The 24261-nt window shown below is 38.7% G+C and overlaps 5 protein-coding genes across 6 annotated transcripts; 2 read left to right on the forward strand and 3 right to left on the reverse strand.

The window, feature by feature from the left end:
• Nucleotides 1–1598: 1598 nt before the first annotated feature.
• LOC113718925 (HVA22-like protein a) lies at nt 1599–5283 on the forward strand. Its single transcript, XM_027243859.2, has 5 exons — nt 1599–1903; nt 2122–2148; nt 2588–2710; nt 3561–3801; nt 4732–5283. Exons 1-5 carry the CDS (start codon nt 1842–1844, stop codon nt 4798–4800), a joined length of 522 nt encoding a protein of 173 aa, XP_027099660.1. The 5' UTR covers nt 1599–1841; the 3' UTR covers nt 4801–5283.
• A 1034-nt stretch (nt 5284–6317) lies between these two features.
• On the forward strand, nt 6318–15265 carry LOC113719728 (PH, RCC1 and FYVE domains-containing protein 1-like). The gene is made up of 9 exons (XM_027245014.2): nt 6318–7173; nt 7267–7353; nt 8350–8439; nt 9096–9176; nt 9293–9451; nt 9542–11656; nt 12695–12841; nt 13495–13787; nt 14828–15265. The coding sequence occupies exons 1-9, from the start codon at nt 7126–7128 to the stop codon at nt 14919–14921; spliced, it is 3114 nt and encodes a 1037-aa protein (XP_027100815.1). The 5' UTR covers nt 6318–7125; the 3' UTR covers nt 14922–15265.
• A 186-nt stretch (nt 15266–15451) lies between these two features.
• Nucleotides 15452–17711, reverse strand: LOC113719729 (pentatricopeptide repeat-containing protein At1g26900, mitochondrial). The gene has a single exon (XM_027245017.2). The coding sequence runs from the start codon at nt 17493–17495 to the stop codon at nt 15750–15752; it is 1746 nt and encodes a 581-aa protein (XP_027100818.2). The 5' UTR covers nt 17496–17711; the 3' UTR covers nt 15452–15749.
• Nucleotides 17712–18125: 414 nt separating this feature from the next.
• On the reverse strand, nt 18126–24245 carry LOC113719662 (pentatricopeptide repeat-containing protein At1g31430-like). Of its 2 annotated transcripts, none has more exons than XM_072072402.1 (2): nt 23775–24245; nt 18126–20603 (listed from the first exon to the last, which is right to left on the reverse strand). In XM_072072402.1, exon 2 carries the CDS (start codon nt 20392–20394, stop codon nt 18484–18486), a length of 1911 nt encoding a protein of 636 aa, XP_071928503.1. In that variant the 5' UTR covers nt 20395–20603; nt 23775–24245; the 3' UTR covers nt 18126–18483. The 2 variants fall into 2 exon arrangements, with proteins under 2 accessions (XP_071928503.1, XP_071928502.1); XM_072072401.1 differs by having other exon boundaries at nt 18126–20609.
• On the reverse strand, nt 20731–23781 carry LOC113718619 (cytochrome b561, DM13 and DOMON domain-containing protein At5g54830-like). The gene has a single exon (XM_027243511.2). It carries the CDS (start codon nt 23643–23645, stop codon nt 20985–20987), a length of 2661 nt encoding a protein of 886 aa, XP_027099312.2. The 5' UTR covers nt 23646–23781; the 3' UTR covers nt 20731–20984.
• Nucleotides 24246–24261: the final 16 nt, after the last annotated feature.

The raw sequence follows: 24261 nt of genomic DNA on the forward strand, positions 1-24261 counted from the left end.
ACGTAAATAGGACAACAACCGAGTCGAATCGTATCAGACCTCAATTGCATTAGCCCATCTCCCCCCAACCAAAACCAAATGCGATAATAGAACTATTGCTACAAGGAACATTAAATAAATTAATGCTTCCAAAATTTATTGATTGGTTGAAAAGATAACTATTACTGCAAGGAAATTACTACTTCCAAAATTTATTGATTGGTTGAAAGGATAACTATTTTTTTTTTGTCACAATAAATTATATTCTACACCTACTCTTACTCTGCACTAAGGGAAATGGGTGAACCCGAGGGGGTCAATAGGAAATTCGGAGGGAATTGAACCATCACCGGATTAGACGGGTGCCTTTGCACTAGCCGGTGAAATTTCCAAGAAATTTTACAAGGTAAAGATAACTATTGCTACAAGGAAGATTAAATAACTTATTGCTTCCAAAATTTATTGATTGGTTGAAAAGATAACTACTGCTGTTAGACTGAGATATGGTGTAGTAAGGCGTACGTTCCCGCAATTTTTTGTTTTGTGTTTCCACGCTGATTGGAAATGCAGAAACGAACAACTACAAGCTCCTTTTCTACAGTGATAAATAATGCAATCGATTTCACACCAACAATGACAAATGCAAGAACGTTTCTAAATTGTTTGCAAACGATCTTGACAGTTGACATAACATATCAGAGTACAGTTCAATTATTTCTACTATATCAAAAGGACTAGGCGATGCATGCATGGATGATTAATCCTAGGACTAGCACTACATTGTTCTTGTTCCGAGAGACCACTGATCTTGTCGGTATCATACAGTGCAAGTTTTCGCACCGAAATGTAACTTTTTTTTAACACAAGAAGAAACTCTAATCTTACCAAAAGAAAGAAGGAAAGAGGGAGTCGAACCATTCAAATTTTTTCCTTATCAAGAGAGAGAAGAGAAATTAACTAATGTCTCTACTATTATATGTTTTGGTTTTGTTTTGTTAAAGCAAAACCCAATGCAACGCAGCTTATATTTCTTCTTAGACACAAATGAAACAACTTTTCAAAGAAAGACACAAATGAAACTGAGTTATATGTCTTTTTGGAACAACATGGTCAATTTCTTGCACAAAATTAAGAAAAAAGAATTAAATGGCGAATAATGTGATTCAATCTTAATGAGATAATATAGGCAATAAATCACATGCTATTTTTTTTTCTCATCATTGAAAGCTCTCCTTTTTCTTCACTATTCCCTGCCGCGTTTTCGGGAGTCAAAAGTAGTACAGGAAACTGGGAAAGTCAATAGAGCGGAGATCCAATGCACCCCACTTTCGTCAACAATACCATCCTTTTAATCTAAAAGCCAATAAGATTCAGACCGAGTCCCATGTCTCGGACCTTAAAGTAATACTTTGTCCTGCGCTTGACTGTCTAGCTCGAATATGATTGGCCATTGTAATTTGGATGCATCAACCAGCAATATAGCAGCTAATGGAAAAAAAGAGAGAAGATTTTTCGGTGCCTCTTTCTTCGTGAAGCATAAAGATGTCCTATGTCCAAGTGCCCATGTCCTAGAAGAAATTTCGAGGCTTCTTGGTTGCAAATTTCAATCACCTTTCCATACTTTCTAGAAAATTGTCCTTTTCTGCAACACTTTCCTTTTCTCTTTCTTTTCTAATTTTTAGTATTACTTGTTTGTATAACACTTTCCTTGACTCAATGCAAAACACATTCCTTGGGTTTCTGTCACGCTGTCCTAGAGAAGAAACTGAAGAAAACAGGAAGTGGTTTCTGCTTGTTCTAAAATCTTGCAGGACCCCGGGAACAAAACAGGCAGAGATTGCAATTCTACTCCCAGAAAAAAAATGGGTAATTCTGGGAATAATCTTCTTGCTGTGATGGCCAAGAACATTGATGTTATAGCTATGTAAGAATGTAGTAGTAATTTATTTTTCTTCAAGTTCTAATTTCTTTTTGCCTCGGTTCTTTTTGTAACGCTACTTGCATTACAATGTGATTGTTGCTGCATGCTTCTATATCACGGTAATATTTTTCTACTAAAAGCTGAAACCAAGATTTGATTTTTCTTCTCAAATAGTTCCTTTTTTTTTTTTGCTAACTAAAATCTGTTTGTTCCTTTTTCAGGCCTGTGATTTCTCTCGTGTATCCTCTGTAAGTCTCTGTCCTTTTGTCAAAAAGTTTGGATCTTTCGTGATTATTTGTTGCATAGTACTTCACATTGCAAATCTTTGAGGAAGAGGAAAGAATTGCAAAATCACTGCTTAGTTTGTTGCTTAATAGTACAGCTATATTGATCAAATAAGGTAGGTTAATGCCGGTGTTTAGATTGTCCCAGTAAATTTTTCCTTCTGATGTTATTTGAGAATGGATATTCTGCTTTTATGGTAGGAGGGAAAATTAGAGACCCTTTACCTCTCTGCTCCCAAAAGGCATTTGAAATCAGAGTAAAAGTAACATTGAGGGTTGGTGGGCTTGATGGCTGTTACATGTTTATGTTTGAAGGATATCTTTATTTGGTATTATGTGTATTTGTTGCATGGTTCATAGGATGGTAAATGACAATCTAACCTTGTCATTGTGATGTTGACAGGTACGCTTCTATTAGGGCCATAGAGACTAAATCTCGTGCTGATGACAGGCAGTGGTTAACTTATTGGGTTCTTTATTCTCTAATTACTCTGTTCGAGCTTACATTTTTCAAAGTTCTTGAGTGGTAAGTGTGCTGCAAACTCGAGTTTCTTACATCTCTTATACTGCTAAATTATGGTGAATCGGCCTTGGACTGGCTGAACCTGCTGCCAAATGCTTGAAGCTACTAGAACATGATCCACTTCACCGAAGTTACTTATTTCCTATTTTCATTGCCTGGACCAGTCATTTCCAATATTTCAGTCTCATCACCTTGTTTTGTTCATCACATATACAGGGCTGAAGTCCAACAATAGCACTTCCTCTCAGTTACCAAGTGCATAATGCAATTACATCAGATTAAGTAAAATACAGTTGACAGGGGAACTAATACCAAATTTATTTATTTATTTATCATGAGATTACTACCTTTATATAGCTCATTAGAAGCAAGTATTATGAGAATATTCATGATTTTACCACCTTAAAGCATCAACGCCACGTAGACGTGTAACCAGTGTAAAATGGAGGAACTGAGTTACAATGGACAAAATATTTCAGCCTAAATTGAGGAGCTTCTTTTTGTGCTTCATCGCGTGCATATCCATCGATTCTTCGATATAAAAGCACATTTCATCCCACTGTAAAGACTGACGAGATCACTCTTTGCGTGAATGATGTTTTAACTTGATATTTTCTGTCCTCTCATTTATCCTTAGAGAGTACATGAGAGAAGTTTACAAAGTGAATAACTTTTTGGCTAAAAAAAAGTTGAAAGCTGAGAGGAATTTCCCCCCCTTTACATCCTTAATTTTGGTTTGCTTTGCCATAAAAGAATTGCCTGTGTGCTGCTGTAAGAATGTGCTCATGCATGTCTGGATAAAGTATGTTGCTGTTGACCTGCCCTTACTATTTGATTTTCTTGTTGGCATAAGGTTACCCATTTGGCCCTATGCGAAACTGATTGGTATATGCTGGCTAGTCCTACCTCAGTTCAACGGAGCAGCTTATGTTTATGAGCATTTCATTAGACCTTTCTACAGGAATCCACAAGTTAAGATCTGGTATGTACCTCGAAAGAAGGATGTTTTCAGTAAACCAGATGATGTCCTTACTGCTGCAGAAAAATACATTGAAGAAAATGGACCAGAAGCCTTTGAGAGAATGATAGCCAGGGTACGCTAAGCTCTGTCCTTTTTCAACATTATTTTCTAAAATGTTTGTACCTTAAACGTCTAACTTTGGGTTTTAGATTTTGCATTTAGACCAGCTAATTTTTTTGGGCGAGGAAAAACTGGGGAAAAAGGGGGTGAACCCTTGATGTGGAATCTTTAGTAGTGCAGTTTACCAATAGAGAGAGCATGATTGGAAATAAGTTCTTGAATAGTAAAATGTGTCCTGAATACTGAGTATCAGACCATGAACATAAATTAGGTACTAATGCTATTCATTTTTCAAAGTTACTACTTGCAATGTTGAGCATCTACAATTACTACAAGTTACTGATCCATTTGTTGTTCTTTCATAGCTCACAGTGAATTATAATTACTGCTAACGAGCTGTACTGGTCTGATTCATAAGTGAGGTTGTTTTCCTCAGCTGATAGACTGACATGCGCATTGCTAAAACAATAACTATTCATTGCTCAAACACAGAGTGGGTTTGTTTGGACAAAGAAAATTTGCAAGATTTATTTCAGATTTTGTTTTGCTTGCATCATACACACAATTCCCAATCACCTTTTTATCTCACATACATCACATCACAAAAAGTACTACAGTAACTGGATCAAATAAATCATCCAAATAAATTCTTATTGCTCAAACACAGTGTTTCTGAATGCACATAATATTTTGGGAAGGACCCCTTTCTTGACCAATGGTACTTCAGCATTTTCCCATCGTTCATAAAGTTTTCCTCTTTCTGCAAATCCATACATAGGACATATGCTATAAGACCTGTATATCCAGTTGTAAGAGAATTAATTTAAAACATTCTTGTCAATAAAGTAATATTTATTCCTGTTCATTTGCATGAACGTTTCTTTTATCTGTGTGCTGATGTCATGGCAGTCCATAATCGACGGTTTTGTGTTTCTGTGTACAGGCTGATAGAGAAGCCCGGGCGAGGAGGAGCAACTATATGATCTTTGAAAATGATAGAGGATATTATTAACACCCTGTATTTACTGGTACCGCACCACAAAGTTGGGGTACTTTTTCTGGCTCAGAACCAACTGGGCAGCGAGTATATGATCACTTGACCATCTTTCGTTGCATTTTTCTGATTGCAAAGCTTGTTGAAACTGAGGTTACCTGTATATCGAAGTGTGACTAAAGTACTACTAAGGTATATGGACGACTTGTCCATCAGAATAACTCTTTATTCTGCTTAATGATCTTCGCTACTTCTCCATCAGCATTGTTCAACAAGTGCTGCAGCTGCTTGCTTTCATTGAAATCAAGCGTCAACATTGTCAATGCCAGGGGAGAAGGGAATATAAGTGAGAGACTTCGGGTTCGAGTCTTTCCACTTATACTAAAAAGAAAAAATTTATTAAAAAAAAAAGCCTCAACATTGTCAGTGGATTATGTTCTAAATAGACAGATTCGTAGGCTATTGATTTTTTATGTTTCCATAATTGTGCCATTGATTTCAGGTTCTCATCTTGTTTAGTTGCATTTTTCTTTTATTAGCTCCTTTTGGATTCTTCCTTTCCTAGGGCAATAAAGAAATTGCTTCCCCTTGAAAACATGTTTGAAAAGGTCTATTCTAAAAGTGGATTAAGCTCAATTGGATATGTGAGATTCAAGAAAATCAAGCAATCAAAAAAATCAATTTGAAATGATTTATATCTAGATTTATAAGTATTCCACTCGAACGGACATAGTTATCAATACGATCTCTTTACAGCTAAGATATTACTTGCCAACGATATTTCCAATTAAGATATTACTTGATTTCCAAGTCCGTTAACTCAACTTTTAAGTCTTTAACGAAACAAATTAGTATATTGTTGGAACTTGGGAATAAAGATAAACAATTTGGCCAATTATACAATTCGTTGAATGTTGCAACACAATTCCATTACAATCATAGAGAAAATGGGCTTAGCAACAACATATGTTTTTATGTTTTGCCTTATGAGGAGTCTTTCATCCAGAGAAGGCAGAGATATACAAGAAAAATCGTATTGATTTTATTTATTGGTTTTTGAAATCTTTTGTTCACATTTCTTGAGTTTAGTCATATCATAGCTGTTCTTTTTCTTTTGCCAGAAAAAAAGGGAATAGGTTATGGTATCATACCTATTCCACAGAGCTCAAACTCACATTTGTCTCTCCCCAAATTTCGTATTTAGTTAGATTACTCTGTTCTTACAAAAATTCATTAGACAAAGAGGTAGTGTAATTGAAATATCGGGTAAACTTCCTTCAAAAAAAATATATCGGGTAAACTAGCAAATATGGCTTCCCCAGACCTGTGGATACCAAAAGCTTAAAAGGAGGTTTTTCATAATTATTCCAAAGATAAGGAGTGATTACTGTAATTTGTCATAGTGTGACTCGTCCCTTTTTAGGCTTACAGACAGACTTTTGGCCTTATTCGTTAATTTTGCTCTAGAAAAGGACAAAATCAGAACATCCCAATCATCAAAAAATCTCAGGTGCAAGAATCTGACTTTTTGATGCTGACAGGGCGTAACTCCGAAAAAGAGGGATGTTAACAAAGGAGCGGAAACAAAAAAGAAATCAGCAGAGAAAAAGAGAAAGAGACAAAGGATGAGAACAAAATGTTGAGGAAATAAAGACAAAATTTCGACATCTTTAGAGCTCCTCTGGAACAAAATTTGCTGATTTTTAATTAATCTGCAAGACCCTTTTGTCCCAGGAAAGGGGGAAGAGAGCTTTGATACCGAGCTAAAAAAGTTGTCATTTTTGTCTTTCAATTTTCCTCTTCTGTCGAAGTCATTATACCCTACGAATTATAGTTCAAGGAAAAGGAACAAGAAGGCCACAGATTCATTCCAAGTGGCCTGCATTACATGTGATAAATGCAAATCTGTGATGTGATTTGGTGAAGGTTGATTAAAGGATTTTGATACGGAATCTTGTTTCAAGGCGTCAGTGTTGATTGCACATATTCAAGAATTGGAGTTTTTCTTGAAAGGTTGAATAGGGATTTCTTGGTTTCTTTGGATTTTCCAGGAGTTGGTTTAGCCGCTCTAGAGCTGAATGTTCAACGGTTTTGAGTCGTGAATAGAGCTCTTGAGGCCTGTTTAAGCAAGTTTAGGGGCCTTTCTCTTTAATAAGCAGGGATTTCTGTTTGTTTGAATGTTCTTCAGGGATTTTATGATGGGGCAGATGAAAAGAGAATAGCTTTGTTGTGAGCTTGTGGTCTTATATGGGGGAGAGTAGTTGTAGGAGGAGGAGATTGTTTTTAGGCTGTGGAGGTTCAAATGGGTTTTGGGTTTTTCTTAGTGATCGCATTACAACTTGAATGGCTGATTTGCAGAGGCCTGCTCTAGCTGAGAGAGATATTGACCAGGTACTGTTTTTCGCATTGCATTTGCTTCGTTCTTTTGAACTTGACGCAGAAAAAGTATAGGATATTTGATTGTGCTTCTTATGGGAATAAAAGGCCATCACAGCGCTCAAGAAGGGGGCTTTTCTGCTTAAGTATGGGAGGAGGGGAAAGCCAAAGTTCTGCCCGTTTCGACTATCAACTGTAAGTCTTCTTGCAGTACATCTTATCTGTGCAAAGTTCTTAGCTTTCCTGCCTGAAATTATTATTGTCAATGCCTGCTTTTACTTGTTTGGAGCTTCTTTAGGTCAAGGAACTCATCTATCACTTTGTGTCTCGCAATGAAAGAAGTTCATTGTCTTAAGGATTTTAATAGTTTTTATCCTTCATTTCAAGAAGGAGCTCTATAAACCATGACTACAAGAGAGTGTTAACTGAGGCATCATTTCTGCAGCAGATACAATCCTGGAAATGCCTAGTTATGTTTCAACTGAGCCCTTGTTGAGCTTTGTGATACAAAGAGACATCTCTGTGATTCTTCAGATATAGTTTTGGTAGTTTCATTCAACCTCTTCATCCTCATATATAACAGCATAAAGTATAGAGAGGAGAAAAGAGATCTACAATTTAAAATTAGCTGGAGATTGCTGCTTTGCCATGTTGTTTTTGCCACCATCTGTTGATGAGAAATTAAATCATCTTATAGATGAACTAATGAGCAACATTTGTGCACTTAGTGCTCCACATTCTTTTTTAGGCTTTGGATTTGGATTGTCATGTTTACAATTTCACATTGACACCTTCTGAAATGTTGCATGAATAAAAAGAAGCGGTGGAGAATGCTCCAATTTCTGCAGAAGTAACGTTCTATAATCTATAACGGTTGGAAATTTTGGTAATCTGGAAAATAAATGTGGAATTCTCCTTTATTAGCAAGGAGGTTGCTCAATACGCTTCTGTTGATTTTCTTTTTAAGAAAGATAATTACTACAACTTCTCTATCCAAATCACACCTAAATCAACATACTGTGTAATTCTTCTTACCTTAGTGCAATTTTACTTGTGCATCACCTACTGTTGTTTGACCTGCTTTAAAAAAGGTATGTGGATTAATACCTTTATTAGTAGTTAATCTGATCATTTCAAGAGAAATTTTGTTCATTATTTTAGTTTGCCGTGGCTTTTGATGCTAAATTTCAGGATGAGTCTGCCTTAATATGGTACTATGGCAAAGAAGAGAAACAGCTTGAACTGCGACAGGTTTCAAGGATTATTCCTGGACAGCGTACTGTAAGTTTGCTGATTTTTCTTGTTATTTTTCCTCAATAGAAATTGATGGATGGTTAGCTTCTGCTTCTGATTTTCTGTTGTAGTAAAAGAAGTATTGAGGTTTCCTAATTAATATGCTTTGAGACAGAAAAAATTGGATGAGCATGCAAGTTTTGATAGCTCAAACTTTTTATGCTTATTTTCAAATTATTATCATTTGTATAGGCACCATCTTAGTTGATCAGAAATAAGCCAATTCCTCTATCAGATCAAAGATCAAATGAACCTTGATGTATCTAGATGAGAAGCTACCACTTTTCTCCTCAACTGTATATTATGCATCTCTGACCTTTCAAATTGACATAAGATCACTTGTCTTAGAGCTGGTCAGTTTGTTAGGAAAAAGGTGAGTAGGAAAAAAATCAGAGAGAGACAGAGAGTTGAAACTTTTGCGCTATCATGTAGGAGTCGAATCTAAGAAGTTAAATAATAAATTGTTTGAAGATTGCTGTTCTTCAGAGCACTCTTGTCTTTGAAGGCCATCATCGTTTTTGCATCATTCTTAGCAACTACATGGCTTATGTTGACTATTTACTGCAAGTTGCTGTATGTAATTGCCCTTCCCTGAGAATAATGAGTGAGATCCAACTCATATGGTAATTGCCCTCTCTTTTCAGGCAATATTTCAGCGGTACCCTCGACCAGAGAAGGAATATCAATCGTTTTCTCTTATATATAATGATAGATCGTTGGATGTGGTGAGCTTTTCATTGCTCCTAATAAATAGTTAACTAGTGCTCGAGTATGAAAGGAAATTAGTTTCATCATCTCTTCAACTTTACCCTGTTAATCTTTCAATTACTGTCTTGGACAGATATGTAAAGATAAGGATGAAGCTGAGGTTTGGTTTTTCGGTCTTAAAGCACTCGTTGCTCATGGCAGCCACCACAAGGCAAGGAATGACACAAAGGCTGAAACATCCTCTTGTGACAGTCCACGTTCTCGAAGAACCTCTCCACCAAGTTTACCCTTTGTGAGTTACCCTTCTTAGTTAATTTGTTTGGAAATTAGGGTGTTAGGGCTTTCTCTCTTAATTATCTTGTTGATGACTTAATTATATTAGGATCATGGAGACACTCCAAGAGCTGAAAGTATTCCACAAAGCAGATTGGGAAAAGCTTTTGCTGACATTGTCTCATATACAGCAACATCAAAAAATTCTTTTCTGGCTGAAATAAATACCAGCACTGCCAGTTCTCTTATACCTGGGGCCACAGACAACTCAAATAGCCGAATTTCTACAGCTGACACAGTTCGAATTAGTTTATCCAGTGCTGTAAGTTCATCAAGCCAGGGATCATGTCACGAGGATTTTGAGTGTCTTGGTGATGTTTTTATTTGGGGAGAAGGAACTGGTGAAGGGGTATTGGGTGGTGGTGAACTTAAAGTAGGTGCATCATCTGGAAGTAGAACTGATGCTAATTTGCCTAAGGCATTGGAGTCAACAGTGGTGCTTGATGTCCATAGTATTTCCTGTGGCAGTAAGTATGCCATATTAGTTACTAAACAAGGGGAAGTGTTCAGCTGGGGTGAAGAGACAGGAGGCCGTTTGGGTCATGGATTGGTGGCTGATCTTCCCTATCCCAAGCTTATTGATAGCCTTAGTGGTATGAACATTGAAATGGTTGCTTGTGGGGAGCATCATACCTGTGCTGTTACACTTTCTGGTGATCTGTACAGTTGGGGTGATGGCACTCATAACTGTGGGTTGCTTGGGCATGGAAGTGAAGTCAGTCACTGGATTCCTAAGAAAGTTAGAGGCTCTATTGAGGGCTTACACGTTTCATATGTCTCTTGTGGGCCCTGGCATACAGCTCTAATAACATCTGTTGGGCAACTTTTTACATTTGGGGATGGAACATTTGGTGCATTAGGCCATGGTGATCATCATAGCTCCAATATTCCCAGAGAAGTTGAATCCTTGAAAGGAGTTCGGACTCTGAAGGTTGCTTGTGGTGTTTGGCACACAGCTGCAGTTGTTGAAACTGGTGTCACTTCCAAGTCTGAACCGTCTGAGGGCTCTGTGTCTGGTAAACTATTCACCTGGGGGAATGGAGATGAAGGACAGCTTGGGCACTCTGATAAAAAACATAGACTAGTCCCTGTAAGTGTAGCTGCATTAGATGATTTAAGTTTTTCCCAGGTAGCCTGTGGACAAAATTTAACTGTTGCTTTGACAACTGCTGGGAAAGTATATACAATGGGAAGTTTAGTGCATGGACAGTTAGGGAATCCTTTGGCTGATGGAAAAACTCCCACTTGTGTTGGAGGAATAATTGCTGATAGTTTCATAGAGGAGATTAGCTGTGGTTCACATCATGTTGCGGTTTTGACATCGAAAATGGAAGTCTATACCTGGGGAAAAGGTTCAAATGGACAACTGGGCCATGGAGACAATGATGATAGAAATACACCAGTTGTTGTTGAATTTTTGAAAGATAAACAAGTAAAAACTGTAGTATGTGGAGCAAACTTTACTGCTGCTATCTGTATGCATAAATGGATATCTTCTGCTGATAATTCTGTTTGCTCTAGCTGTCGCAATGCTTTCAATTTCAGAAGAAAGCGTCACAATTGTTACAACTGTGGCCTTGTCTTTTGCAAAGCATGCAGCAGTAGGAAGTCCCTAAAAGCTTCTTTAGCCCCAAGTGCGAACAAGCCACATCGTGTCTGTGATGATTGTTATACTAAGTTGCAGAAATCTTTTACCTCTATATCTGCACCTCGAATTGCTAGTGTTAAAAGTGCAAATGTACTCTACAAGGCCCTGGACTTAACAGAAAAGGAGACCAAAAATCCTCGACTACCAGAAAACATGTCCAAACTCTCTCCTTCTAATTCATTCAATGTGCCTGAGGCTAGCAGTATTAAGAGTAGCAGTAGAGCAGAATTAAATGGTAGCAATCTGATCCTTTTTCCAAATGGAGATGATCAACGGGGGGGCATTTCATTCAAATCCCCAACTGGTCCGACGGGAACCTCTAAGTTCCTCTCCTTATCTATTCCTAATTCCAGAATGGTTTCTCGATCAACCTCTCCTGTTCAAGGTAAAACAAGACCACTGCAGCCTGCAACACGTACACCGGCAATAGATGTCAATGGAGATGGATCAATTGTTGGTGATTCAAAGCATAACAATGCTGCTTTACATGAGGAGATAAAGTGTTTAAGGGCACAGGTCAGCTGATTCATGAATTACATATTTGTTGTAATCAGCACCTAGTAATAGTTTCATCAGTAGTGTACTTTGCAGTTTGGACATTGCAGAAAACTTTTGAAGAATCTAAGGTTCAATTGTGATAGAAGACTTTAATTGAAATATCAGAAATAGAATTTGAGACCCAAAAATTTGGCAATCGGACAGACTTGAATGACAATTGTCCAATTCTTTGCTTCGTCATTTTTTGTCTTACTATTGATCACATATACGGTGTTAAAGCAAGAAAAAGCATCCTTGAAACTGGATTTTGGGTTTCCAGGATCTATCTTCTTTGAAAGGGGAAAGAGTGCACTGGTAGATAATCTACCCCTTAATGCATAAAACACACTGGATTAATTGCTTTTGGGTGTTTCCAATCAAACATCTAGATTCATGAACGATATCTAAAATTCATTTTAAATTTTCAAATCCTTATTTAGTCCATGAGGGATTTAGTAGTTATTCTTAAGTAGATTTGCAGTCCATAAAATTGGTGCTATTTGATATCTCTTGCCACAGTTACAGCTATAGAAATATCAAATTCATTCTCTTATTCAGCTGACATGGGAACATTTGTGGCTTTGAACTCTGTCCTTTGTTAAAATTTCAATTGACATTTAAACCAAACAGAATGTCCAGGCAAAAAAGAAAGATAGAAAGAGAATAGGCCAATCACAATTTTTAGAGTCCAAGAGTTGTTGACTTTGACTAGTAGGCAAGAATTCTCTCTCAACTACCTAGATATAGGTGGCTATGTATTGAGATTTCCGTCTGGTTGTGACACCATAGATAAAGTCATTGAGATGTGAATTGCTCATTTATCAAACCAAGTAATATGCCTTGCAGAATTTTATGTGGCTTTGTCTGCAAAACCATCTGCAAGCTACCAACCTACATTGTAAATGTTGATGGAATACTTGCATGCAAGAGGTTTCACATAGATATCTGATTTTCATGCAGTTGTTGCTGTATCAACAAAAGGATATGACTTATTAGGATTCTTTCTTTTTGGCGTAGGTGGAAGAACTTGCAAGCAAATCACAATTCCTTGAGGTTGAGCTAGAGAGAAAATCAAGGCAACTAAAGGAGGCTACAGCACAAGCAGCAGATGAAGCTGAGAAAAGCAGAGCTGCAAAGCAAGTAATCAAGTCACTATCTGCCCAGGTCAGCTTTTCTTTCATGTTATAGAACATGCTTAAATGATTATGGTCTATGGAGGGTAATTTCTATTACATTGATATACTCCATGCATAGGTAAGTTTATATGAATTTACTAGTCATGCATTGAGTTTAGCTTATCAGCTTGCAACCGTGGCGAGGTTTTACTCTTTGGTTTCCTCTCTCATAATGATATTATGTTGCTGTAACATACTGGAAGAACCAGAAGATACACTTCCATAACGTCTACCTACTCAAACATGTTAGCTTTAAAACGATAACATTGGTGAGACTCTAGGGTATAAGAAACTGTTGCATAGACCACAGACTTTATTCTCTTGGTTTAATGAGATCTAAAAATGTTTCAACTGGAAAAGAATTCAATTACAATTTCAACTTTATGGAGTTTGTCCCAAAAATTTAAGTACTTCTGCTAAACTGTCTGCAACAATTTTAAATATTTATGATATTTAAAAGCAGGAAAACATTGGGCAGTTATTCATTAATTCATTGATGCATTTCCTTTGACTCGTTGTATTAGATATTGGCTTAATGTCATTCCTTGTAGTGACTAGTGAGTAATTATGTTTACAGTAGATTGCAGGGTCTGATTGGGTTGATAATCTAATAATGGGGTTGATAATCTGATAATCTTGCAGTTGAAAGAGATGGCTGAAAGATTGCCTGGGGGTCCTCCTGCCAGGAGCAATTCGCATTCTGATTCAGAACAAATATCTAATGATCCTAGCTGCCCTTCTAGTTGGAGGAGAGCAACTAGCCTAGCCCCTCTTAGAATCGAGTCCAGTGCCAGCTCAACTAGTTCAGTGCAGCCAAATGAAGCCAAGACTCAGCTGCAGAAGCCAGAGAGGGTGATAAAAGATGAACCAGGCGTGTATATGACTATCTGTTCCTCTCCAACGGGTGGGAATGAACTCAGACGGGTTCGTTTCAGGTACAACTTTGATGCTAGGTTTCCTGTTTTTACATCTACGATTGTCTCGATGTGACTCAGTACTATATTCATTTCCAACCTTATGCCCATTCAGTAATTGCTGAGCATTACAAAATTATGCCAACTTAAGTCATCTCATGACATGTATGTTCTTCTTAAATTCAACAACATCTGTAATGAAGTTTTCTCCCCACATTTTTTTATCAATCTGTCGTGTTGCCGTGACCATTTGGAAGTCTCCGTTGGAAACTTTTTGTGCTTATTCTACGGCAACTGACATAATATATACTATCCTATTGGCACAAATGACCTTTATCTGGTAGGGAGATAACTTCTTCAAACGATTGTTTGAACAACTTAATTTCCTCTAGCAATAAGAAGTAGAATTTTCCCCATTGACTTAAAAATAATCCTCCTGATTTTACTCCATCTGCTCTATTTTACCAAATAGGTTAATGTAGTTCATATCTACTGGTTATTTGACAAAGTAACTTCACATTGCGATTAGTCAGTGAAAAGTGCTGTCTTCCTGTATATACCTATTCATGGTTGCACTGGAATTTTATAAAACAAGGAATATGTGTGTGGGTAAGACATCTCAAACTAACTTGGTTTAGTTATTTACGCAGTTAGAGCACCCTGGAAATTGTCATGAAAATCTTTGGTACATTGATGAACATAGGGTTTGAAGACAAGGCTGCATGTGTTATGCTGCATCAACCACTTTGATGCTAGAGACCATTCAAATCCTGCTTTGTTTCTCCAATTATTATTGACATCTATGCTTATGATAACTGTCGATCCCACATGAATATGTTTGGCTTCAGTTGTGATCAAGAGCAATCAGACCTTAACAACTGCAACCCCCTTGAAAATTTACACCCAAGAAAATTTTAAACCTATAATACTCTCTGATAGTAGGATAAGATATTTTCTCTGATTCTGTATCAACAACTAATACATTTTTGAGACATACTTTGTGGAGAACCCAAACTTTTTATTAGTCTGCTATAATTTCTAATAATCTGTTATTTCTGTAGTCGGAAATATTTCAGTGAGCAGCAGGCAGAGAAGTGGTGGGCAGAAAATGGAAGAAAAGTACTTGAGCGCCACAATATCCGAGCCCCAATTTAACCTGTAGCTGCCATCTCGTCAATTTCACTGTATAAAAAGGGTGTTTTGACCATCAAGTACAGCAACCATCTTTGAATGCTGAACCCGGAACTCCTTGTTCTTCTGCCTTTTTTTTGGTTAACGTGTAAAGTTGATATACTGGCTTTTCCACATCCACATAAGAACGGGATGGGGAAGAATGCAAGCATGACTAAAACACGAAGACTCAGTTAGCACCTATGACATGTAAATGTATCATTCATCTATAGCTGTATTATGTTTCTCCTTTTATTAGAAATCTTAGCTAGTGCATTTTGTACCATGTTCGGAAAAGAGGACAATTTTAGACGAGCTTGTTTTCCAAATCTTCTTTGCTTTACACTTCTTTCTTCTTCGATGTTGGTTATGACTCACATTCAGATGTTCGCAAAAACATTTCACAAGAAATTAGAGAAGAAATCCAGATACTCAGCGTGGGCGATGGGCATCAGAATTGCAGATGTTTTACGACTTCATACAACTTAGGGTCGTACATCTGCCATCTCAATCCGTTTGTTGGCCAATACCGGGCTTAGAATTGCTTTTCGCCATTATCTCAAAAGTGCATCATTGTCATGACTACAAATAATAGAGCAACTGGAGGTTCATAATTTGCAGCAAGAAAGAGTAGGGGGAGCAACAGTGTATGTGCAATATGGCAGGTTAGACATGAAACAGCCTTGATCCAACAAAATTTTGGTCAAGCTTAATTCAGGTTTTATCTGATTTTGCCAAAGATTTTGAAATCTATCAATGAAGGTATGCCCCACGCGGCATATGCATGGTCAGTATTCTGTTTAGCTCCAAAATTCACACCTCCAGTTCCCACTCCTTGTTAGACAACTGAATTATGCTGCTTCCAGCTTCCTTCTTTGCAGTTTGACTACATGGGTTCCCTTTGTTCTCGAGCATGTCTTTGCTATCAGGTATCCTCCCAGCTATAGCGTAAGTGCTAGTGAGTACAAGCGAATCAGCAGGGTGTTCATCATAAAGTGTTTCCAATTTCCCCTTAACCAACTTACCCAATTCAACATTTCCATGGACCCTGCATGCTGCGAGTAATGCTCGCCATGCTGTGGCATCCCCCTCGATGGGCAAGCTCTTGATCAGTTCGTGTGCATCCTCAAGCAGACCAGCTCTACCTAATAAGTCAATTATACAACCATAATGCTCAATTCTAGGTGTCAAGCCATAATGCTGCACCATTTTTCTGAAACAACTTATTCCGTCGGTCACTAATCCTCCATGGCTACATGCATTGAGCACTGCCAAGAAAGTGACTTCGTTAGGCTTGAAATCCTCCTGCTCCATTCTATGGAAAAGAGTAATGGCATTTTTTGGCTCCCCATTTACTCCATAACCCAGTATCATGGCTGTCCAGCACTTCACATCTTTCTTCTCTATCATATCAAAAACATTACTTGCCATCGAAAGCAATCCACATTTAGCGTACATATCCACCAAAGCTGTTCCAAGTATTGCATCCAAAACTATCTCCTGCACTTCTACATAGTCATGTATACGTTGACCCAATGCCAGAGTCCCAGATGAAGCACAAGCTGAAAGCAACCCTGCCAGGGTCGATGAATTGGGTTTTACTTCTTCCAGCTTCATCAAACCCAGTAAACCTAATGCTTCATCTAGCAGGCCACCTTTAGCATATCCATCTATGAGACAATTCCACACCACAACATCTCTTGCAGAAACTTCAGCAAACACCCTACTCCCTGAATCAATGCAGCCCATTTTACCATACATGGAAATCAATGCACTGACCACATTTAAATCCAAGCAAAAACCAAACTTTATGCAATATCCATGTAAGCACTCGCCTGTCAAAACGCAATTCAGTTCCCCAGCAGCCGAGATAACACTCAAGATTGTGGTCTTGCCGACAATTTGACCAGTGGTACATAACTGCTTAAACAAGTCTAAAACCACATTATTCTGAGACGCACAAAGATAGCCTCCCATCAAAATGTTCCACGATATCAAGTCTCTCCCTCCTGAAATATCATCAAACAGTTTGCGGGCCTCCCCCATTCTCTGACAGACACAGTAAAAATGCAAAAGCGTATTCTTTACATTCAAGAACAGCTGAAACCCAGATTTCAACACAATTGAATGAACACCAAGACCAGTCCAAGTGGCAAACTTTTTGCAACAAGATTTGAGAACTGGGACGAAAGTAAATTCATCAAGCACAATTCTTTGAGCCCTCAAGTAATTGAAAAGAACAAAAACCTGATTTTGATTCTCACTGATTGAATAGGCTCTTAGGATAGTATTAAACATATAAAGATTGGGTTTTTGTATATGTTTGAAAATGGAGCCTGCATAGTTTATATCTTGTATTGAACAGGCAAGAAGCTTGCTAAGTGTAAATGGTATTTGATCAAGACCAGTCTTGACCATTAAGCCATGGATTGGGGTAATTTCAGATATGTTTTTGCAAGATTGCAATGAAGTTACAATCTTTTCATCTGGGCAATGTGTGGAGTAGAGATACGGGAAAAGAAATTTGGTGGGCGAAGTTCGAAATTTTCTCTTGAACATGAACCAACAAGTTTAGTCGCGGCAGTTCATTTTTCATCTTCTTTTTACAGGAAAAAAGTGTGTAATCTGTAATTTGGGAAACCCAGAGGTGGTGATTGCAACTAACCGAGATAAAATCCCACGTAAAAAACTGGTTTGCAGGGTAACAAACCAGAATAAAGCTTTAATAAGTCACCTTGAATTTTTTAAAGACCTTAAGACACCATTTATAGGCTAAATTATAAAGTGGATCAGGGCCTCAAAAGTTAAGTTATGTCCAGTTCAATCCGATTTGTATAATTCTTACTACATTAGTGTAAACTAGTACAATGTTGGTGTAATTGTTAACTTGTCAATAAAACAATCTGGCCTAGCAATTTGAGAGTACTTAAGACACCATTTATAGGCTAAATTATAAAGTGGATCAGGACCTCAAAAGTTAAGTTATGTCCAGTTCAATCCGATTTGTATAATTCTTACTACATTAGTGTAAACTTGTACAATGTTGGTGTAATTGTTAACTTGTCAATATATTTGATTGCCAACTAAGATTTTCACTCATAAAATTTGTTTCTAGAGTTCATGAAATGTACCCAAGTTTTAGACGGAACAAAAGATTTTGTTAATGATGAGAAGGTACACGGATAAGACTACAGGGAATGCCCAAGGATAGTAGGGAGTAGTGTAAAATACATACAGAATGCTTGCCAATCCCTTTGCAAATCTGTTAGCACGAAGCAGCATTTTCTGTTCCCAGAGAAAGAAAACAATTACAACAATTATATAACATTTACATGAAAAATATGAATGCACAGATGGTTCCTCAAAGTTCCATGGTTCATGCTTCCGCTGATGTTCATGTATGCTATGGCCAAGTTCTTGCCCAGTCAACTGCCAGAACAAGAAGCAATGCACTGCATGGCCTATCTGCTTTGCAGATAAATGCACGGAGACTGGGTATCAATACCCTTGCATAAACCTCTGTCAAATCTATTCAATCTTCAAGTAACTATCCATTTTCATATGTTGCAGGAAGGGAAGTGATAAAATCTTTTCTTTCAGATAGTTTAATTGGACTAGGATTATTTTGAGACTCTGAAGGACCTTTTCCTTGTGAATCAACAGGTCCTAGACCATCCACTTCTATGGTACTCCAACCTAGAGGCTTCTGCAAATCATCTTCATCGATCAATTCCCGCATTTTTGTAGCATCATTCCATCTCTCTGCACTGGCATAAGCACTAGATGATAGTACATAGTTTGCACCATTATGAGGATCCAATTCAATAAGCTTGCTGGAGGCTATCTCGGCCAGGGACACATTTCCATGAAGTTTACAACCACCGAGTAATATCCTCCACACAACAACTTCTGAAGCTACAGGCGTGCACTGTATAAATTCATATGCTCTCTCTAGATTACCAGAGCGACAAAAGAGGTCAACTATGCAACCATAGTGCTTCACTTCTGGAACTAATCCATGAACCCTACCCATACTATCAAAGTAGTCCAAACCTTTATCCACCAATCCACCATGAGCACAAGCAAGTAATACCCCAGCAAAAGTTCCATGGGTCACCTTAACACCTTCTATTAACATTTGTGAGAACAGGTCAAGAGCATAATCAGAAATTCCATTCACTGCAAGTCCGGATATGACTGAGTTCCATGAAACTGTGTCCTTCTCTTTCATATCATGAAAAACTTCCAAGGCCTTCTCAGTTGATGCGCATTTGCAGTACATATCGATCAAGGCATTCCCCACGTGTATATCTACTTTGACATCATATTCACAGACATACTTATGCACCGCATTACCCACATCAAGCATGCCTAAATGTGCACAAGCAGAAAGAACACTAGCAACAGTAACCTCATCAGGTTTAACTTTAGCTGCCATCATCCTTCGAAAAATCCTGATGGCATCAGAAAATTGTTTTGCATGACAGTACCCCACTATGATGGAGGTCCAAGATATGACGTCCCTCCTGGGCATCTCATCAAATAATTTCATTGCTGCATCAAAATTCCCCGCTTTTGAATATCCCATAATCATGGTATTCCAAGTAACCACATCCTTTTCTATCATCCTGTCAAAAACTCCCCGAGCCAAGTCAACAAAACCCCGCCTTCCATACATATCAATCAGTGCATTACCCAAATAAACATCAATTTCAATACCACTATTCTCAATATATTTCACCGCAGAGTCTGCCACGTCCAACTCACCCATACGACTACAAGCTAATAGAACTTTCACCAAGGTAATAGAATCAGCCGCCAGATTGGTTGCTTGCATAGCACCATAAAGAACCAAAATCTCCTTAAACTTGTTGCGCTGACTATACCCACATATCAACGAGTTCCAAGAAACCAAGTCTCTTTCAGGCATTTCATCAAAAATTTTCCGAGAAAAATCCAATGCATCACAAGACCCGTACATGTGAATAAGAGAATTACACACGTAAAGGTAAGATCCAAACCCAAGTTTTAGAGCAAGACCGTGGGCCTTTTTACCAGTCAAAATATCTGAAACTCGAGAACAAGCCTTAAACAGGAATATAAAGGTCAGATTATTTCCATGTAAACCTCTGTCACGCATTTTCTCAAATAGGGGTGTCGCTTCACCGGGTAGGTCGCTCTGAGCGAATCCACGGATCATGAAATTCCAGATTGGTAAGGTGGGGTGCTCAATCTGGAGGAAAGCAAAGTGGGCTTTGCGTATTGTCTCAGAAGACAAAGCATAGAACTTGATAATATTTGACATCGATAATGAGTCGGTATGACGATGAGTTCTGATGAAGTGTGCATGGAACTCCTGGATGAATTCTTCAAAGTTTGGATATTTGAAGATTGGGTCAGTTTTTGAGGTCGTCGCATGGGTTGTGAAGAGGCGGAAAATGGGTCTTGCACATGTCATGAGAACGATAAGGTGTTCAGGGGAAAAGTGAAGTACCTGGTGAAGAAAGCCAGGAGTAAATTCAAGGAGATGTATTCAGGCCATGGCATTTAGGCCGAGTATTGCAAAGCACGTTATTCGTACAGCTTCTGTTTACTTGAAATAAAGATGCTAAAGGAGCTTGATGTTCCATAAATTTTAATTTCGCTCCAATAACTGTACAGAGATTCCTGCATCTGACCAAATTAGCGCAATTATCATTATGTTCCATCGACCCAATACCCAAACAGCATGGAAATATAAGGGAAGGAGATGCTATTAAACAGAATTACACACGAAGGAGATGCAAAAGAGAACTGCAAAATCCTTTCTACAGAGATTTCTATTAAAAAGAATACTTTTTAACTATGCCAATAAATGTATGGAGTATACAATTACATCCAGCAGCTTAGCTGCCTCGCGAGGGACAAAAAGTAGGACAAAGCCGTGACATGTGATACACCTAAAACCTTGTAACCAACAAAGCCTGCTGTCTTCTGTATGAGTTGCCGATTTCAAAATTGCTGGACCAGAGCAAGTTTATATCCTAGGCGAATCTTCAAAGGGAGTTTCTATCTGCTCAAAGGTTCTAACTGCACTTCCATTCTTTCAGAAAAATCTGAATCTTTTTCTGCTACTGTCCGACTTGGACTCAAGAGATCGACATCCTCCTCCTCACCGTTACCCAATACCCAACTGCTTCCTCCAGATACTCTATCCCGCCGCCTCTTCTTCTCACGGTACTCCAAGTAAATTACTGTCAAAGCACCAACCAATAACCAGATTATCAGAGCCCAAGTAAGTCCATGAACATTTTCATCACCGTATCTTTCTCCCAAATGCTTCATTCCAGTGATAAGAGCCACAACCCCAACAAGAATGCTGGACCTGCCAACAATGACATGCATATATTCCCAAAGAATCCTCCTTGAAGAAACCACCTCTCCAGCACCAGGTTTCTTAGGTCGAAAGTAGGCATTTACTGGTTGCACAACACCCAACAATATTGCCAGCATTCCAAGCTTGACATGTAATGAGTGGAGGAACAGACCTCGAAGCTCGGCTACAGCAAAAAGAAAACCAAGGAAAACGATTGATAATCCTGAGTATTGCAAGTATACGTGAAGTTGAAACCACCCATCACCTTTGACATGCTTTAAGTATCTTGCAGCTAGAGTACCACCAGGAAGCAGTATACCCCACGCAAGAAACATCATAAAACCATGTACAGCTAATACTGGCCGCAAGTCCTCCTCTGCCTCAGCAGAACCACGCATAAGCAACACGTGAACAGGCCTCTTGCTTGTGACAGAGTGCATATTTGTAACGCTCAAGTGGTTGTCTGACCATTGAGCACCCATTGCCCAAATAACTTTAAGAGGGGTTGTAGGATCAACAATGTTATTACATTCTGGCCTTTCATCTCTTTTACTACAAGATGGGTGTAACGGACGGGTGAATTCAAATGTGATGATACCATTTTCAGACTTGCATCTTGCATATGTCAAGTTCTCCTGAGTTGGATGCAAACTAGAGGCATCCCTTCCATCTATCCAATATGTGCTCACCCTTCCTTTTCCATCATCATCAATCCAACCCACATAAGCATAGCTGTGTACCATTTCACGTCCAAAACCTATTGCAAGATAACCACTTTTCTTTTCACCCCGAGCTGCAATTGATATTGAATCTTTTGATAATGTCCAAAAAAGTGTAACTTGCTGATCATCCAAAACAACACTATTGTTATACATATCTGGCAGACCCCCGTCAACTACTTGAACTTTCCAACCCATCTTTTGCGTATAGACAGAATGATAATAAACTATATCTGGTGTATTGCGATCAGGCGCCCATGTCAGTTCTGTAGGGCTTGCTGGGACTCCTTCAGCTTCTGGTCCCCCAAAATAAACAGTCTCAGACATATTCCTCAAGGTAGCATTTCCACCAAGTGGATTAGAGGTGACATAGAATGCAACATCATGCCCTGCTTGTATGGAGAACTTGATTGAAACCCCTCTCTCAACCCTAAGAACAGGAGCCTCCTTCTTGTTAATATAAAGAACTTTTGAAGGATTAGGCGGATTGGGGTAATGCAATGCTGGGCCAGTCGAAACAACTAGAGGTTCCTTTTTATCAGCAATGACAAGATCTTGGTCCTCCTTGTCTTCAGCATCCAAAGGTCCCAAGCAATCATTCACAGTCTCTGATATGTTAAGTACCAAGTGTCCAAAAGTACCACCATGATTTTGAGGAAGATAAAAAGGGCGAAGACTATCAGGCGGCTTTATCAAGCCCAAAGCCCAGATCACAGTCATCTTAGCCTTAGGATTCACAGCCAAATCATACTTCCCATCAACACTCTTCAGCGGCCTCCTAAACCTTATAAAAGAAACCCCATCCTTCCTATGCCCATAAACTAATCTTGTGTTGTTAACCAAACCAATAGGATCAGAGCTATCAAGCATGGAATCAGGACAAACCCCCTGAAACTTACCCTCCTCATTCACCACACACTCACTATACTTTGATATGAAATAATCCTCTGCAAATGGCATTCCATTCTCCTTAAAACCACTCACAGTCACATCTCCACCCACCATAAACTTCTCGGAAGCATTGGGATTTGCCCAACCAAAGGCCATATAGTTCTGAATCCCAATAGCAGCTTCCAACCCAAAATCAATCAAATCCTTATCTTCACTATAATTCCACCTAACCCTATAGTTTTTCGACAAAACTTTACAATTATCGAACATGGTAACTGTCAAAGGACCACCAGTCCCATTAAAATTGGTGGAGGAAGAATTCCCCCCAAGGACAACGTGACCAAAATCAGAAGCAGTGGGCAAATCCCAAACAGAAAGAACTTTGATCTGATCCCAAGTGACATTTTTCAGTAAATTAACAGTAAAGCTATCATTTTTATAGGTCTGATTCAACTTATGATCTGAGATCAGAAAACCCCGAGTGAGATTTTCGAAGGTTTCACCCGAGGCACCCCACCAGCTAACATTATCCGAGCCTTGAAGCATATCAAATTGGGAAACCTTAAAGGAACAATCATCTAGGATAGTAAGTACCCCACGCAATTGGTGTTGTACCATCAAGAATTGGGATGTGTAGTTGAGGAGGGAAGAATTGGTTTTGGGGCAGTTCGCATTGGAAAAGGACATTAAAAAACAAAACAAGAGCAAAAACCCGAGAAGAAAAAAGGGTTCTTTCGGTGCCATCCTGCACCGGTCGGTAGATAAAGATCGGCCGGCGAGAATCCAGTGAGGGTATGATTTGGTCGGGAAAAAGTTCACGTAATTATGAATAAGAAGAGAAAGAAATAAGATAGAGACAGGATCGATAATTACCTGATGAAGGCACAGTTTTTTTCAAAGGAATATTTGCGGCAAATTATTCTGGGTAATTTGCTGTAAGGAAACTTTCTTTCGGAGACGGTAACGTTGGTGGGAGACGCGGAGAAGGAACAGTAGGCGGCTGCAGTGTTTTCTGACAAGTGACAGCTCCTCAGTTCGTCTCACATCCATTCTTCATATTCCGTTACTCACACATGTTTAAAATATAAGGGAAACGAGGTCGTTTGCTGGGTGGTACTGTGGAGGTGCTCTCTCACATTTGACCTACTTTCTGACTGCACGATCCTTCCAAGCACGGACCGTTCATGGCTTTCTTGCTACGATGTCGTAAGTTTCAATATACGAGGTAAGTGACACGTGGGGCGGGGCTATAGGTTGTAGGAGGGCGATTTTTCTTGTTGTTTTTTTTTTTTTTTTGGGTCAAAAGTCGACAGCAAATGTTTTCTCTGGGTTTTGGGGTTCTGATGGGCCATTATTCTTC

This window comes from Coffea arabica, chromosome 11e (genome assembly GCF_036785885.1).
Source record: "Coffea arabica cultivar ET-39 chromosome 11e, Coffea Arabica ET-39 HiFi, whole genome shotgun sequence".
NCBI classification, from domain to species: Eukaryota; Viridiplantae; Streptophyta; class Magnoliopsida; order Gentianales; family Rubiaceae; genus Coffea; species Coffea arabica.

Coding starts and splice junctions, on each gene's coding strand:
- LOC113718925 (XM_027243859.2), top strand. CDS start 1,842: ATGGGTAATTCTGGGAATAATCTTCTTGCTGTGATGGCCAAGAACATT. Junction 2,149..2,587: donor ATTTCTCTCGTGTATCCTCT/GTAAGTCTCTGT, acceptor TGATGTTGACAG/GTACGCTTCTATTAGGGCCA. Junction 2,711..3,560: donor TTTTTCAAAGTTCTTGAGTG/GTAAGTGTGCTG, acceptor TGTTGGCATAAG/GTTACCCATTTGGCCCTATG.
- LOC113719728 (XM_027245014.2), top strand. CDS start 7,126: ATGGCTGATTTGCAGAGGCCTGCTCTAGCTGAGAGAGATATTGACCAG. Junction 9,177..9,292: donor ATGATAGATCGTTGGATGTG/GTGAGCTTTTCA, acceptor TGTCTTGGACAG/ATATGTAAAGATAAGGATGA. Junction 13,788..14,827: donor CTCAGACGGGTTCGTTTCAG/GTACAACTTTGA, acceptor TTATTTCTGTAG/TCGGAAATATTTCAGTGAGC.
- LOC113719729 (XM_027245017.2), bottom strand. CDS start 17,495: ATGTTCAAGAGAAAATTTCGAACTTCGCCCACCAAATTTCTTTTCCCG.
- LOC113719662 (XM_072072402.1), bottom strand. CDS start 20,394: ATGACATGTGCAAGACCCATTTTCCGCCTCTTCACAACCCATGCGACG.
- LOC113718619 (XM_027243511.2), bottom strand. CDS start 23,645: ATGGCACCGAAAGAACCCTTTTTTCTTCTCGGGTTTTTGCTCTTGTTT.